Raw genomic sequence first — 15,941 nt, forward strand, 5'->3', positions numbered from 1 at the left:
CCCTAGGCTATTGGCACTCCGAAGCTGCTCTTGCGCTGTTTAAATGGTAGTTAGCATTGCATTTACAGTATCATATCATATTGCTCTGATGTAAGGAAAAGGGAGAATAACATTCATTTGCAATGAAAGATAAAAACTAAAACCTAAAAAATCTCCACAAGACACAAGAGTACTTGTTTTTCAATAAATCCACTTACCTGTCTTTGCTTTTCTTCAGTCAAACGACACACACAGCGGTGTCATCTTCTGCAGTGTCTGACTGCTCATGTTGTGTGTGAGGATGTTTTTAAAGGATGATTCAAATCAGGACAGTATGATCCTCGGTCGAATGACCACTTTGAATAAGATAAACTGAGAAAACATAACACGCCCTCCCTGGGTAAAATCCAGTCCTCACCCACACCAAGCCCTGGCAGCACATCACCCCAAATGTCATCCGCCTCCAGTGACTCCCAATTAGTTCCCCAATCAAATTCAATTTTGCAATTTCGTTTGTCTAATTTTATGGTACGCATACGTCTCAAAGGTGTCTTAATCTTAGGTTTAAATGGTGGGAAAAAACTTACCAGCCATTGTAATTGTCCCCCCCCCCCCCCCCCCCCCCCTGCAAAAAAGAAGCTTAAATATTCAAAAATATAACAAGCTGCAGCAGTATCACCAATCAAACTGTATTTATCCCAGACATCTGTAGAAAATAAAATATTATTCATGACAAAATATTTGACTAGGAATCTTTGTTTACCCTTGCCTCTCTCTTTCATGGGCACATTTACATCGTCACTCAGGCCTGAGTGCCTGAGTACATGGCCTGTTGACATGTTATGGTCCTTGAGATTTGAATGAATCATTAAAGGACTGAATGCAAATCAGCTGAAGATTGTAACATGTCTGACCGCCTTTCCTGAGGTCAGGTTCCACATGAGTAAGGGCGCACTCTCACTAGGCAAAGTTTTTCCCGGACCTTGCTTAAGCATTATTGTGCCCCCTCCCCATTCCCCCGCTGGCCTGCACTCACACCGCTCCAGGACAAACCGGGCCTGAGCACGGTTACCTCTTGTACATACCTTCATAATACACAACCATGGCTCTATGTAATAAGGAAGAAATGCTTAGTTTACAAGACAGATGACAGATAATGATAAAAGAGATGCGCTGTTGAGTCACAGAGAACATGACAGCAACTTTACTGACTTTGTTTAAACACCACAGGACCTTAACTTGTAAAATATCGATTCTTGCTCTCATAGTTTGGGAAATCTTTTGTTGTTTAAACACATAAGAGGGATACAATGAGGTATTATTAAAGACAAGACCAAAAACTTCAAGGGACTCTCTTTAAACAATTAAAAAGTTGAAGAATTGAACTTTATTTGTCACCAATGTGGAGAATTGTCTTGGCCTCTCAAGAAGAAAATCATGATGACAAACACGACAGTATTTACAGATGGAGATTATAGAGCGCTCTGAGTCTTCTACAACATCACAGACGACACAGGCTTATGTTTTTGTAACTTTATAAATGAAGTCTATGGTGCAGTAGGCTGTTCCTCATATTGAGAGTAGCATACTTCACAGCGTACATACTCCACAGTTTAATATCAGTGCATTTGCTGATACAATTAAATTGTGTTTTAATATGGTAGAGGGCTGAGAGACGAAAAGCTTTTGTCTCTGTTTACGGGTTAGGGTTACAACACTCCTCCGTGCGCGTTCTGTGATACACACAGAAACACATGCAGAAGCACACACACTCAAACGCACTCTTGCAACAGAGAGTTGGATTTATCATAAATCGTATGAATACAAGTATTAATACATAGCCTACCGTCCAGTGTATATTACGCACACATTAGAGAATGTCTGCGCGTCTCCGGCGTGTCTGGAGATTGTAATCATTAAAGGCTTTATATGCGATTTTTTGATCCAGCAGATGTCGTCTCCTGAGCACCAGAATGAAACCAAAACAACTCGCGGTGCATTGCGGGTTAGCATGCTAATGCTAGCGATCTTTATTATGCTCGTGTCTTCACACTGCATGTAAATTTAAGCGTGATCTAGAAACACAGTTAAGCAGTGAGTACAGTATGTTATTCTTCTTTTCTCTAGTCCCTCAATTAAACAACTTTTATTCACGAGGGGAGGAGTCAGCCGTCGGGCCGGCTATGTCAACAAACAGAAAAAAAACTCTGAAAACATCACAGACAGTGGGATTCGGGTGTTAAACCCATTGTAGACAGTCATTACTCACAGAGTTATTTTTAGAGGATATACTTGATTTCTATTATATTTAAGTGTGAAAAATCGCATATAAAGCCTTTAATGAGGAAACGCTTTTGTGCCTCATGCTGAGTCCTCTACAACATCACAGACGACACTGGCTTATGTTTTTGTAACTTTATAAATTTAAAAATTTGAATTGCAGTTGGGACGAATTATTTTAAAAAATATATTGTGAGGTTTTTTTTTACTTGTTTTGGCATCAAGCATTCATCAGGAAGTCAAACAGACAGACAGTACTCAACCAACAGGAAGCCTCTACTCGAGCATTGTATTGTGGCCTGCAGAGGGTGTGTAGACACAAAACATCCAGCAGATGGCGTTATCCCGCCCAATGGAGGTATAGAAATTCATCTTTTAGTGTTCCAGTGCCACACCCACCCAGGTATCATGGGGCGTGGCACGATTCAAGGCTTGTATCAACCGATAATTTGTCCAAATAATCCTCAAGTGTGACGTTAATGCGGTTATTTTACTGCTTATGATCATGACGGAGCTTCACCAATCTGGAATCGTAAATAGTTTGATATTTACGATTCCAGATAGGGGAGGCTCCAACCGATATCCACAATATTCAATGAGTGTGAGCATACCAGGAAGCATTACCATCCAGTAGAGATGTAACGATTCACTAGACTCACGATATGATACGATTCACGATTTATTTTACAATCATTTTTATTTTGTATTTTATTGGCCAAGACAGGCAGCAGCAAAAGAACACAAAGTTACAGACAGAGACACAAAGAGAGACAAAGTACAATTTACAAAATACGACAAAATGAGACTGCAGACAAATGATGACTGAAAAAGATTCCTTCAGGGCTGCTAACCCACTTGTCAGTGTGGTTTGGCCTTTTAATGGTTTTTTTTCTCTCTACAAGGGGAGGTGATTGGAGCTTCTCATTGTGGTGTGGATTAAATGCTGCATCATGTTGGTTGTGCTGTTTGTGTAGTTCTCTGTCTTCTTTCAATATTTGCACACAGTTTTTGTCTCGTCTGTTATCTCCTCACCTCTTTCATTTTCTGTCTTGGGGAAGCCAAAATGCTTCCACACCTCCGATTTAAAAGACGGTGGTGCATCCTCAATTTCTAAATCTAGCTCTGCAGCAGCCAAAAAATCAAAATTAGCTGACAGCCATTTGAATTATTGCAATGTATGTATTGTGTACTGTCCATGTTAAATACATAATTAAAAAAATTAAGTAAAATAGCTAACTAGACCTTTTTAAAAACTGTTTAACAAACAATGTGGGATTTGCCAACTTACATCTTTATCTTCAATGCTGTGGATACATTTCGAATTGCTGTTTCTCCTTGTTCCTTCTGGATGCGGACAACCCTTTCTACAGCGAAGAACAGGGAGCTCCAGCGTGTCTGGTTGGGTCGAAGGAACTGCAATTTGCACTCACGTTGCACTGTTTCAAAAGCCATGGTTGACCTGCTGGTCTTATTCCACAGAGCATGACATAGCGATAGCCTCTTGTACGTTTCGCTGGCAGCTTCTGCAGCTGTGGTATCAACTGTTGATATAAGATTGAGGAGATGGCATGCACACTTTTGATGCACTGGGAGTTGGTACTCCAGGCCGGTGTCGTCACCTAAAATAGCAGACACATCTTGATATTCCACCTCTTCACTTTCATCTTCTGATGCATCATCAGTGATGGAGTCTGTCTCCTCCTGTACTTCAGTAACATCTTCTCTCTCCTCCCCATACACCCGAAAGGCCTTCAGAAAGTTTGAGCCACTGGCCGTTGTCGTCCTAGTCACTTTTTCCCTGATGTTGTACTCAGAATGTATTTCCTCTAATGCAGAAGCAAGAACGTCGAATGTGTGCGAGCCTCTGAAACGTTTACAAGCTAATGCAGCAGATTGCCTCTCCTGTGATGTTTGGTCTATCCAGTGACAGGTGACAAATAACTACGTTGTCTGGCAGACCAGCAGTCTGTTGTAGTAGCTACATGGTTCACAGCACTCAGCTTTTTAATGATTATGCTCTTCATGTTATTTGCATCTTCCTGTATTCTGGAACATAACGTTTTCCTTGTCATTACTGTACACTGAGGTTGCAAAGTTTCTATCATACTCTAACATATAAAATTAACCAATAGCTTGTCTAACGCTGCTTGTGTTACCCGCCGTGGGCTAGTGAAGGAATTTGTGATATTGGCCTTCTTCACAGGTTCATGAGAAGAGGAGGATTTTCGCTTTTTATTCGACTTGATTAGGTTTGTGTACGTGGTCAGTTTGTTAGGGTGAACCCTCTGTGGACAGAAAAAGATACCAACGAGGCAATGAGAGATTTATCCATTAAAATAGACACAGTATGACAACAAATTCAAACAGAAACTTTATATATGGAAATACTGTGGGGCATGTAACAGTGCTAAGTTAACGTTAGCTATCAACCGCCAAAACTAATGTTTAAACTCGTGTGTGCGTGTGTGTGTGTGTGAGTGAGTGAAGGGGATAACTTACCGCAACATGCTTTCTCAGGTTTGACGTCGAGTTCTTGTAGGCTGAAATATCCACTTGTGTAGCTGTTTTCTTTGTAAGTTTTAAAGTCAAACATACTTTGTATGTGAGGCCAGGGGTGTGGTTGTTGCTCCTCAGAATCAGCGGTTTCTTCCATTTTGTCGACTCACCCAGATAGTCTGTAAAATCTGCGTGCACGGCCACGGACACAACATCGGCGCGGAGGGTTTTTTGTGTTGTCAATGACAACATGACAACACTTGTCATGTGACTCAACTGGCTGCATTTGATTGGCAAGATTTTGTCAGCCAAAGCCAACGTTATGTTTTTATTGGTTAAAGAGCCCATATTATGCCCTTTTTGGGGTTCGTATATTTAATCTATGTTCCTACTTTTGTACGTTCACAATAGATAAAGTCCGTAAAAAGTGTCTGTTTTCATGTACTGCTCCTCCTTGCTCCCTCTACGCTCTGAGTCTGTCAGCTACGCTCTGCTGAGCCCACACTGTTAGACCCCACGTGGGCCAAGTCTGCTCTGATTGGTCTGCCGATCCGCTCTGTCGTTATTGGTCAGTTGCTCAGCACGGTTCTCGGAAATGTCCCGCCTCTTTTACCATATTGGGAATGCAGCCACTGGCTCCGTCCGAGGGCAGCATAAACATTAGCACCTTAGCACTACTGTGCTACCGCAGGCTACGACATATCGTGGGCGTGCTACAGAAGTTAACGGGCGTGCAACATGAGCTGCTGGGCTTGACACAACGACCCAATGGGCTTAGATCAGTGATCTCACACTGACAATGACGTCGGACTGACAAATTTTTATCGAGGGGGGCTAGAACCGAGCGTTACATGCGGCTAATGCTACAGCTAACAGGAGGACATAGGAGAAGCCGCGTTTCCGCGGACTTTGAATTTTTGCACATGGATGTGCCTAAACATGCACAGGACACTTGGAAAACACACTAAAGAGCATATAAAACCAGAAAAGGCATAATATGGGACCTTATTAAATAGTCACGTTATAGAAATGTTGGCTGAAGACGTCCCGCAGGGACAATTTATCCAAAAAGTTACTCAAGTATTTGTAACGGAGTAAATGTAGCGCGTTACTACCCACCTCTGGGAGTAATCTATGCTGATGCTAATAACGCGTGAGCACAACTCTCCCACAATTAATTTCACCAAACATACTCAGCTATCGTGGCTTCATTTGGACGGAGCCTGAGAGCTGTTTCTTCTTCGTCATTTACTATGTCATACAATCATTAATGCATTCAATTAAACGGCTAATGCTTTAGCTACACAAGGGTTAAATAGGGGTATATATAATTTTATATACTGGTACCTTTATTGTTAGTTAGGCCAGGGCCGGCCCATGGCATAGGCCGTATAGGCAAAGCTAGGGGCGCCGGCCGTCCATAGGTCGTGAAATGAGTAAGGAAGAAAAGTTGTAGACAAGAAGAAGGTGGGAAAATGTGTTAAACTATCACTAAATGTCATTTTATCGATTGCAATTTCCATGCAGTAATATAACAATAGAAGCCAAGAACACACAACTACATCACCTATTCAAAAAGGCCCTTCTTTCTTGCTTCCTGCTCGACCTGATCGTCCCAACGTGGGGGAGGACGGCGGACGAGTTATCAGAAGTGATTGACACTGACCGTACCGATAAATATGAGGTTTAAAAAACTGAAAATCTGTAAAACATAAAGCTGTGTGTCAGAACAGGAAAAGTGGTATAGATAATGGATGGATGTTTTGAAGAGTTGACCTAAGAAAGTCATTGCGCAGCCTCCTCATGGATCATTGGACACAGAACTCGTTCAAAGATTTACATGTGGAGAGCGCTTTGAATACAGAGACAATCTGTTCTTTAAAAACATTGAAGTCATGCGGAGGAGAGATGTAAATGGAGAGGTAATATGTGAGCTCTGCAAAGCCTCCTCAGTTCAGTTTGAAGGGACTTGGGTTGGGCATCGGAGGGTCACCGGTTCAGGTCCTGGAGAGGTTCCAGTGCACTTGGTCCAGTTCACATGTTGTGCTGTTATGTTATTTGTCACAGTGGAAAAAAATCTGAGTCTGTGAATATTCAGATTTCGAAGGGGCAACTAGAGTCAGTCGTCTCTCAACAAAGGTCGGGGGTTTGATCCCCAGATCCTGCAGCCACGTGTCCGATGTGTCCTTTGAGTAGTCAGAATACTAGAAAAGAACTATACAAGCTCAAGTCCATTTACCATTTGGTACAAAAAAGGCTGTCTAGCTATGGCAAATGGTAAATGGACTTGAGCTTATATAGCGCTTTTCTACTCAGAGCTCTTTTTACACCGCAGGTCACACCTACACATTCAGACACTGATGGTAGAGGCTGCTGTGTACAGTGACCATCAGAACTAATCCCATTCATACACATTCATACTCCGCCGATGAAGCAGCGGGAGCAACTTGGGGTTAAGTGTCTTGACCCAAGGAAACATCGGACATGAAGCTGCAGGAGTTGGGGATTGAACCCTCACCCACCGGTTGAGAGATGACCAACTCTACCAACTGAGCCACAGCCACCCCCATCTATCGATCTAATCTGAACTTTAAGTTGAATTGAAATGCATAAAAGAAAAAAGTATATTTGCTCTTTGGACCACTGGCCTTTCCTCTGATGTTCAACAACTTGCAGGACAAACAGCAGAGCTTCATATCAAACTGTTGTAAATAGCTCCACCTAGTGGTAGAAAACAATCACTGCATCACTCATCCATGTGTCATGATCTGATTGATTCATAGTTTACAGATAATAAAAACACAAACCACAATGAGTATGCTTAATTTGTATTTATTCATACTATATATATATATTCTATGTCCATCAGATATTTATATATATTTATAGTTATTTACATGTGGCAGTGTTGCCAGTCAAAGAAACAAGTTTTTCAACAAATTTGATAACAAAAAAAAAACAAGTTTCAAATTCAGTGCTATGCCGACATCACTCAAAGTTTCATAAAAATAAAAAATAACAAAATCAAAGTCATAGAAAGTGGAAAGTGGGCAAACACTGCGGCGTGACTAAGATAACATGTAGCCTTTACATGATGCGGCGTTGCACGTTTGAGATTTTGTGTTACTTGGTTTTTTCCCGCTCCAGAACATGTGCAAATGTAGTGTTGCTGAAAAATGGCGTCATCGACTCCCCCAGAAATCACCAGACAGTGTGCAGGCAGTTTACATGTTCAAAAAAACAAACAAACAACAAATGTATTAAATAAAAAGAAAAGATACAACACTTTGTACACGCTAAAAAAAAAAAACAATGAACTGATGCTTTCTGAGGCAAGGGGAGAAGATCCAAGTAAAAGATATTCGCATCGAGTACAGCCATGCATTAGCAGCGACCGTCACACATTCAGAGAGACGTTTTCTGATAGCCATTTCTCTGTCAGAATATTGGACCAAACGGACATGTGGTGTGTACGTTCTGTATCGTCTCTCACATTCACCCGCTCAGCAGAGAACACACTTTGGAATTAAATGGATCCTCTACTTAGTTTCCACTTTAAGTTTTCCTGAAGCCAGTTAAGTACTCTTGTTTCACTCGCGAACAGAAACGCACCTTGAACATAGCTAGACTTCAGAGACTCTCAGACACGCGCACTAGCATGTGTTTGTGTGCAACAAGCTTAAGCTATCTCTTCTATAAATACAGTACGTTTTATATTCTTCACCTCTCAGACTCCACGTGGTCAACTTAACAAAAATAGATAAAAAAACAACTTTTAATACATTCTAAAAAAAAAAATGAGACACAAGTAAGGGGTTGGTCGAATAACGAGGGGGTAAGTAAGAGGCAGGTCCTGGTGGAGGTTTGTGGATCAGGGTGGAGGGCAGCGATGGTTCCTCCCCTCAGGAAGCTTTCATGGGTGAACCTTGAAGGAGAGCAGTTCCTCTGAGTGCATGTTGTTGAGTGAACGCAGCTCGGGCAGCTTGAGCAGCAGCTTGGTGAAAGTGGTGGCCGACTCCTCGCCGTGGTTCTGCATCACAAGGTTTCGCAGGCCGCGGATCAGTTTGTCCTGCAGGGCCTCCACTGAGTTCAAGTCCTGGATACCTGAGCGGTCTGAGCCAAGACAAGGGAAGAGAAAGGGTTCATTTTTGAAGACAGAACAAGGCTTTCAAATTCCTGAAAGACACTTTCCTATCAGCTCTAACATTTTTTTTTTTAAGTACTTGGATCCGATACCTTGTGCTCAACTGTTTCATTTTTAGCCTAACATCAGCAAATATTCCCACTGAAGTCCTCTTACCGGCTGAGACGAGCACCACGGCCGTGAAGAGGCTCATTTCGTCCGAGTCGAGACGCAGCCCAGCCAGTTTCTCGCTGAACTCGCACATGGAGTTGAGCAGCTCGCCAGCACCCAGCGACCGTAGCGTGTCGAGGTTGTAACGTTTGCCACTAAGGAAGGTCACCGTCCGCTCGACCATGTTGAACAGAGAGGCGAATCGGACCATCAGCACCTGGAAAATAAAAACAAGAAAATGGTTTGTTAGCTTATGAGTTTTAATTCTTGGATAAATCTGTGTTGAAGCTAAATGTGGAGAATATTCTAAATCCAACCAGCTACACTGTGTGTACTTTAGCTTTTCCCAGAAGAAACTAACATTGAACAGTCTCAATCGCATTTATAATTTATGTAAGTCTTTTTAAATTTTCATTTCCAACTTTTATCAGAGCAATTATTAGTCAGCAAACACAGAGAGAGGACTGTCTGCTTTGTTTAAGAAAGCCTCAGTGTTTGAATAGGCCACCATGTTTGACTTCGGAGCCAGCACAAAATAACACGCTGTGTTTATGTTTTCGCTTGTTTGCCCTCTAACCTCGAAGGTTCCAGCTTTCAGCAGGCTGACTTGGTCGTGCTCTGAGAGGTCACGGAAGCCCGGGATCCTCTTGGCGAAGTCGACGACCTCCCGCACAGCGGGGGTGAAGCTCATGGAGAACTCCTCCCAGATCTCCTGGCTCGGCTTGGTGGGGTCCACGTAGGGGGATGTGTTCATGGGACAGACCTGGAAAACATCAAGACAGGAGGTCAAATAAGGGAGGGGGATCCAAAATGTCGCTCCGAATAGTTTTTTAAAATGATGTGAATTTTAAGAAGTAAGTAAGATAAATAAACTCACCAAGTGTGCCCTGTTGTTGACACAGTGCGTTGGTCCATTGTAACCACTGGAGGCAGTTTGTGTGTTAAATTGGCTGTCTTCTGATGGCTCACAGCTAGGGGTGCTGTTGAGCTGCTGCTGAGGCTGCTGCTGGTAGACTTCCCTCTCCTCCCTGTAAACAGAGTTGGTGACGTGTTGGCTATTGCTGTATGAGCAATGCTGGAAACCTCTGCCGGCCGCACTGTTGTTCCAGCTGTTCCAGATCTCCTGCTGCTCCTCCATGCGGCTCTCGCATCCCGTCTCCAGGGCGACTGGCGACGGTGAGGCCTGGTCCTGCCTCAGTGACCTCTCCTGGTTAAACGCAAAGGCATTCTGGTGCCGCCTGTTCACCGTGACAACCGATTCATCCTCACCGCTGTCTGACCCGCAGGACGAGGCAGAGCTGGAGTTGGTGTCCATGGAAACGACAGATTCTGAGTCCTGGGGGCACTGAGGGGAGGAGGGGCTTGAGCTTGAGGGGGAATCGGAAGCAGAGCAGGAGGAAGAGGAGCTGGAGGAGCTGGAGTCTCTGGTCATGGCCTCCATGGGCAGCGAGGGGCTCTGGTGACCATGCAGCATGCTGTGCAGCTGGCTGTTGTTACTCATCATGTTGTTCATCGCGTTCTGCATCTCAAGCAGCATCCTCTGCTTCTCCCGTTTTGGGATACGTCCAAATCTGACCGCTAAAGTTAAATAAAAATCACGATTAGTAAAATGCATTTTATTTAGCCGTATATATAAATAAAGTAGACAGAATGCTTGGCCGAGACTAAACTAATTGTCCTGCTCACCGTCTCTGGACATGCCGACAGCCAAACACTTCTTGAAGCGACACTGCTGGCAGCGGTTCCTGTTGATCCTCATGATGGTGCAGTTCTCCATCTTAAGACACTTCTTGTACTGGATGTTCTGCTGGATGCTTCTCCTGAAGAAGCCCTGAAGAACGACAAGAGAAGCATTAGTCATGTTATTCTGAAACACTGGCGAGAGGAGATCAAGCCGACTTGACGCAAGAGGATGTTTCTCTGCAGGAACTTGTCTCACCTTGCAGCCCTCGCAAGCATGGACGCCATAGTGGAAGCCCGAGGCCACGTCCCCGCACACCTTACACAACAACACCATGCCGTTGATTTCTGCAAAAAAAAAAAAAAAAAATCAGAGATAAGACGTGACTCATGAGCACAAGAACAGACATTTTAATGATCAATTGGATAAAATGTTAACGGCCACATGACCCTGATGTTGTGCTTACTTGTGATGCTGCTCTTGGCGGACGTGGAGGAGCGACCTGCCTTCTCCACGCCGTGTCCGCGCTGGCCGCTCTTGGACGGCGGACAGATATCCACCACCATGCCCACGGCCCTGCTGGGCAACGAGGGGCGGGGCGGCGTGGGCGATGTCGACAGGTAGCTGCTGCTGCTGCTGCTGGTGCTCATACAGGACTCTGGGCTGGAGGCGGAGCCAGAGGAAATATAGGCGATGACGCCTCCTGTTGAGAGAGAAAGATGGTGGCATGTTAAATCATGCATCAAGCAAAAAGTCAGTTTATGATTGACAGAAAGACACAGAAAACCAACTTGATCTATCACAACAACCTTGGCAAAGTGCAGCGTAGGCAGAGATAACAGAGTGTGTAAAGAGAACAGCGAGGTTAAAAAAAGCTCGGTTCGCTAAATAAACACTCCTTTCTGTACAGTAGGAACAAGTGCCTCTGACACGCCTCTGTGTGTGTGTGTGTGTGTGTGTGTGTGTGTTGACATTGACCTGCTTTATCACCCCCAGTGCCTGCTGATTGGATAACATGTTACATAACACGACTGGGACTCTATGGGGAGTGTGCTTCGCTGACTGACGACCAGACAGGGTCACTGAAGCACTTGAGCAACACAACACAACAGTCGTAGGAACAAAAGAATGTGAAAGGGAAAACATCCAGCGGCCGCTTGTGGAATAACATGTTTGGCAGGAGAACACTTCCGGGGACTTTTTCTTCAAATTAAAACTTTAATTAAAAGTTTGGTCAAGAGCCCGCATCCTTGTTATGAAACTTAAGAAATGTGTATGTTTTTTTATTTTTATTGTGCATTCGACAAGTCGTGTTTATAACCAAGAATTTTGGTTTATTTAACTTTTTTGAATGTAAATATTTGGGATTAAATGCCCTTGAGCAAGGCACTTTAACGCAACCGCAAAGTGCTCTCCAGTGTCGGCGTGACCCCGTGTCTAAATATGTGAACTAAAGTAGGGCAGTGCGCTTTTAAAACCCGAGCATGCTCAAAGACTTTCCATTTAAAATTAAAAGAACACGACGAAGAAGTGCTGCTCTGTGCGCCTTTATTTACATATTTGTGCCGATTCAAAAAGCGTTTTTTTTTTTTCTCAATAAAGTCTAGAAAACATGTAGAGGCTCCAGTGAGCGATTACCTAACCCAGACCATGACTGTACCGTTTCACGGCCCACCCACACGTGGACCTGTCATGAATTTCTGTGAAAGCGAGGCGCGAGGAGGAGGAGGAGGAAAAAAAAAAAAAAAAAACTAGGTCAGCGGCTGTTGTCTCACCCCGTCTCACGTGTACTTTAGCAGGCCAGCCTCGCGTCGGCAGCGCAGAGTGTACAGTGAATTATGCAATGCGCCGCGTCACGGGCTCCTCATCGGCCAATCGGAGAAGAGTTCCAATTGAAGCGTGCGCCAGAAGAGGAACGCCCCCTCGACCAATCAGAGCCGTGTTCTAGAACTCGTGTACACACACACAGGCACATGGCTAGCTACGCTGTCCATGTGAGAGGGGCCGGGGAAGATAAACACTGGCTGTTGTGTCAAATGTACAGGCAGCTCTGGCACTCCTAACCCCGATTTAAAGCACGGAAACACGAGGCGAACAGCGACTTTATCACGGTGCACGCAACTCCAAATCACAACTAGCGCCCTCCTGGACATGTTCAGACAAAATTAAGACACTAAAAACACGAATGTGATGCTGATTTCCAGCAACAAATAGAAAAGTAGACTCAAATTCTAGGTCGCCATTCATTGCTGTGGTGCCCTCCTTAGAGACTTAATTAATACCTGGATCTTATACTTAATACTAGTTGTGATACAATCATTCAATATACGCTTATACATTATGTTTTCATACAATTTTAACAACTCTTTACAACAAATGCTGTAGTTTGTCTGCACTTCACATGTACCAATTATAGTTGGTATAATTATTAATTTTATTATAAGGTTGCTTTATGTGTTCGATAAGCATTTGTGTTGGACAAATTAATCACTAAATGTCCAAAAAGGTCAATGCATGCTTTTAAAAACAGCTTGTATGATAATGATTTTGGTATAATAAAAAAGACAATGGCCATTTCAGACAAAATACCACTTGGTATAAGGTTGCTTTATGTGTTAGTTAAGCATTTGTGTTACTCACTAGATGTTCAAAAGGGTCAATGCAACAAAGTGTCTGCAGATAGCATGCTTAGTATAATTTATTAAAAAAAAAGAGAGTTGTCATCTTACCAGGCTTGGCTGTCCCAGCGTCCTCAGGCATGTCTCCTTCTCTTTTTTTTCCGAGGAAAAGGAAAACAAAATGTCCAAACTGATGTTTTAACTAAACTCAACAGTGAGTCACGACTTCTTCCACTGTCACGGAAAACGACTAACTGTGAGCTAGTCCAAAGAGTGTACAGACGGTGCTGAAGCTCATATTAAAAAGATTGCGATTCAGGAAATAATGTACAGCCTCCGAGAGAACAAGTACGTATACGTCTGTGTGCAAGGAAGTCCCCCTCGGTTGTGTGTGACTGCGGGTGAGTCAGGAGGACTAAATGTTCTCAATAGTGGGCTGTCGGCCACGCCCCTCCGCTGCCTCCCTCAGCCCGGGCCACTTTAACCCAGTGACACACTTTTAGGACACCGGAGGGGGCGGAGCTAAACGCGTTTTGTCGACGTAACAGCGGAATGGTAACACAGCGGTCACGTTGCACAGCACAACTGTGGGCTGCAGCCTGAACAGGAAGGTATGGCAGTGCCGCGTGCGCTCATGTCCCGACAGCAGACATCAACAGCATGTTTTTTATTTATTTATTTATTCATTTTTTCCCATAATCAGATAAGAAGCTGCAGCACAATAAAGTCAAATTAAAAGTGCACATTGAGTTCGAGTGTATACAGTTAAACATACTGTACATTAATAATAATAACAATAAGAAGTAGAAGCAGGTACTTTATTCATCTCATGAGGGGAAATTACTTTTGCCCTCACATGGATGGACATGCACTAACTGAGAGATGTCAGCGTGATGGGGCTGCACATTTTGTTTATTTTTATTCTGTATTTTAATCAGAATCAGGATCAGGAATACTTTATTAATGCCATGAGTGGAAACACATTTACATTTACACCCACATAGGCTGAAATACACACTCATGCACAAACAGGATCCTTTGGAAATATTCCTTATGTATTTTTAGTCCTAAGTGTTCCCTCATCCCTTTTTTTCCTTCAAGCCTACATTCCCTAAGCATCAAGGCTGGCCAATTCTATAAAGCACATAATGTGCTGTTGCACACACCCACCCCCCCTCCCCCTCTTATTTTATGTTTTGGATATGTGTCCTTGTTTTCCTTGCTGCATAGTGAGGGAAAATAGACACGCTCATGTTTCCATCTGCAGTCTTTGGCCGGATAAAGGACTAGGCTCCCCAAAAATAAAACAAGGAACAATGACTTGTCTAAATCAATGAACTTCTAGTGAGGAAAGATACAACTCAAACTACTTGGTCTTTTTTCGATTCTCTTTATTTTTAATTTTCAACCCCCCCCCCCCCCAGAAATTGTGTGAACAACTAGTGTGTAGAATACATGAACCATGCAGGACAGACAGTTTATTAGTTTATTATCACATTTAGAAGGGGCGTGTCCAATCTTTTTTAAATCTGGGGTTTGGGGGGGGGGGGGGGGGGGTGGCATGATGTTTGTGGGCACATGCATGCAAATTATTATTACTTTTTTAACCCTTTCTCTCCACACTGGACATTTTTATGGAAAGAGCAAAGACACCCATTTATGTAGAATTGAAAGAAACGACCATTAGCTTGTTGAAAACAGCCAGAATACGTGTACATGACGAGTCCATCAGATCGAAGGCTACAGCTGCGGGCTGCGTTAAGGACTCAGCAGAGAACAGAAGGAAGACGTAGTACGGCCTTCTAAAGGAACACTTTATCTTTGCTCCGTCCTTCAGATGCACAAGGAAGACAAACCTACGCTCTCACACAAGACACAATGACGTGTATGAAAACTCAAACCAGAGAGTTACCGCAATGCATCATGGTACACTGAGTCCAAGATTTTCTTTGACCCTAAAACCCGAGCTAAAGGTGTATTCAGTTGTGATCAGAAGAAATTAATATCTTACAAAATCTAGTATTTGTTGAACATTCACAGATTAATGTATGTAGCCCCAAAGTATTGGTTCCCAACCTAGGGTCCGGGCCCCCCCCCCAGGGGTCACCAAAGACCTCAAAGGGGGGGTGCAAGGCATTGTCTGCTCTGAGATTTTAACTCAAATCATGACAACACACAAACTGGATGGTTTAAATGTGGAGGTGAAACGGCACTTCTTCACGTCTTTTTGTCGCGGTCACTGAGTCAGAGCCAGACTTGACCCACAGACATGACAGACTACACGGTGGTACCCAACAAATCATTACGACCGACATCACGAGCTTGGAATGAAGAGGGGCGGAGCTAGACGACACCCAGACAAGAAGACTGTCAGCAAACGTTTTTGCCAGAGCTCCACAAACTTTTCCTCTGTCTCATAGTTCCATCTCACAGCTCCAACGTCATCGTTCTCCTTTTGCTTCACCATTATGTTTGTGACTTTTGCACGTGCAGAGCGCTCTGTGCTCTCATTGGTCAGTGACCCTGAGATGACAGCACACGTCATTTCTGTCGAAAGGTTGTGAGGCGTCCCATGTGTGGCCTTGACTGGCGC

General features: G+C 43.6%; 1 protein-coding gene across 2 annotated transcripts; it reads right to left on the bottom strand.

Annotated features, from left to right (window-relative positions):
• Positions 1–7,571: 7,571 nt before the first annotated feature.
• On the bottom strand, positions 7,572–13,736 carry nr1d2a (nuclear receptor subfamily 1, group D, member 2a). Of its 2 annotated transcripts, none has more exons than XM_061049822.1 (8): positions 13,460–13,736; positions 11,197–11,433; positions 10,989–11,077; positions 10,736–10,880; positions 9,927–10,627; positions 9,627–9,812; positions 9,056–9,266; positions 7,572–8,868 (listed from the first exon to the last, which is right to left on the bottom strand). In XM_061049822.1, exons 1-8 carry the CDS (start codon positions 13,488–13,490, stop codon positions 8,669–8,671), a joined length of 1,800 nt encoding a protein of 599 aa, XP_060905805.1. In that variant the 5' UTR covers positions 13,491–13,736; the 3' UTR covers positions 7,572–8,668. The 2 variants fall into 2 exon arrangements, with proteins under 2 accessions (XP_060905805.1, XP_060905806.1); XM_061049823.1 differs by lacking the exon at positions 13,460–13,736 and adding an exon at positions 12,506–13,110.
• Positions 13,737–15,941: the final 2,205 nt, after the last annotated feature.

Source organism: Labrus mixtus, chromosome 11 (assembly GCF_963584025.1).
Source record: "Labrus mixtus chromosome 11, fLabMix1.1, whole genome shotgun sequence".
NCBI lineage: Eukaryota > Metazoa > Chordata > Actinopteri > Labriformes > Labridae > Labrus > Labrus mixtus.

Bases quoted from the DNA above. Each gene is read 5' to 3' on its own strand.
- nr1d2a (XM_061049822.1), bottom strand. From the start codon at position 13,490: ATGCCTGAGGACGCTGGGACAGCCAAGCCTG. The intron at 11,434-13,459 runs GTAAGATGACAA...CTCTCTCAACAG, and splicing joins CGCTGGGACAGCCAAGCCTG to GAGGCGTCATCGCCTATATT. The intron at 9,813-9,926 runs GTGAGTTTATTT...GATGTTTTCCAG, and splicing joins TCAACAACAGGGCACACTTG to GTCTGTCCCATGAACACATC.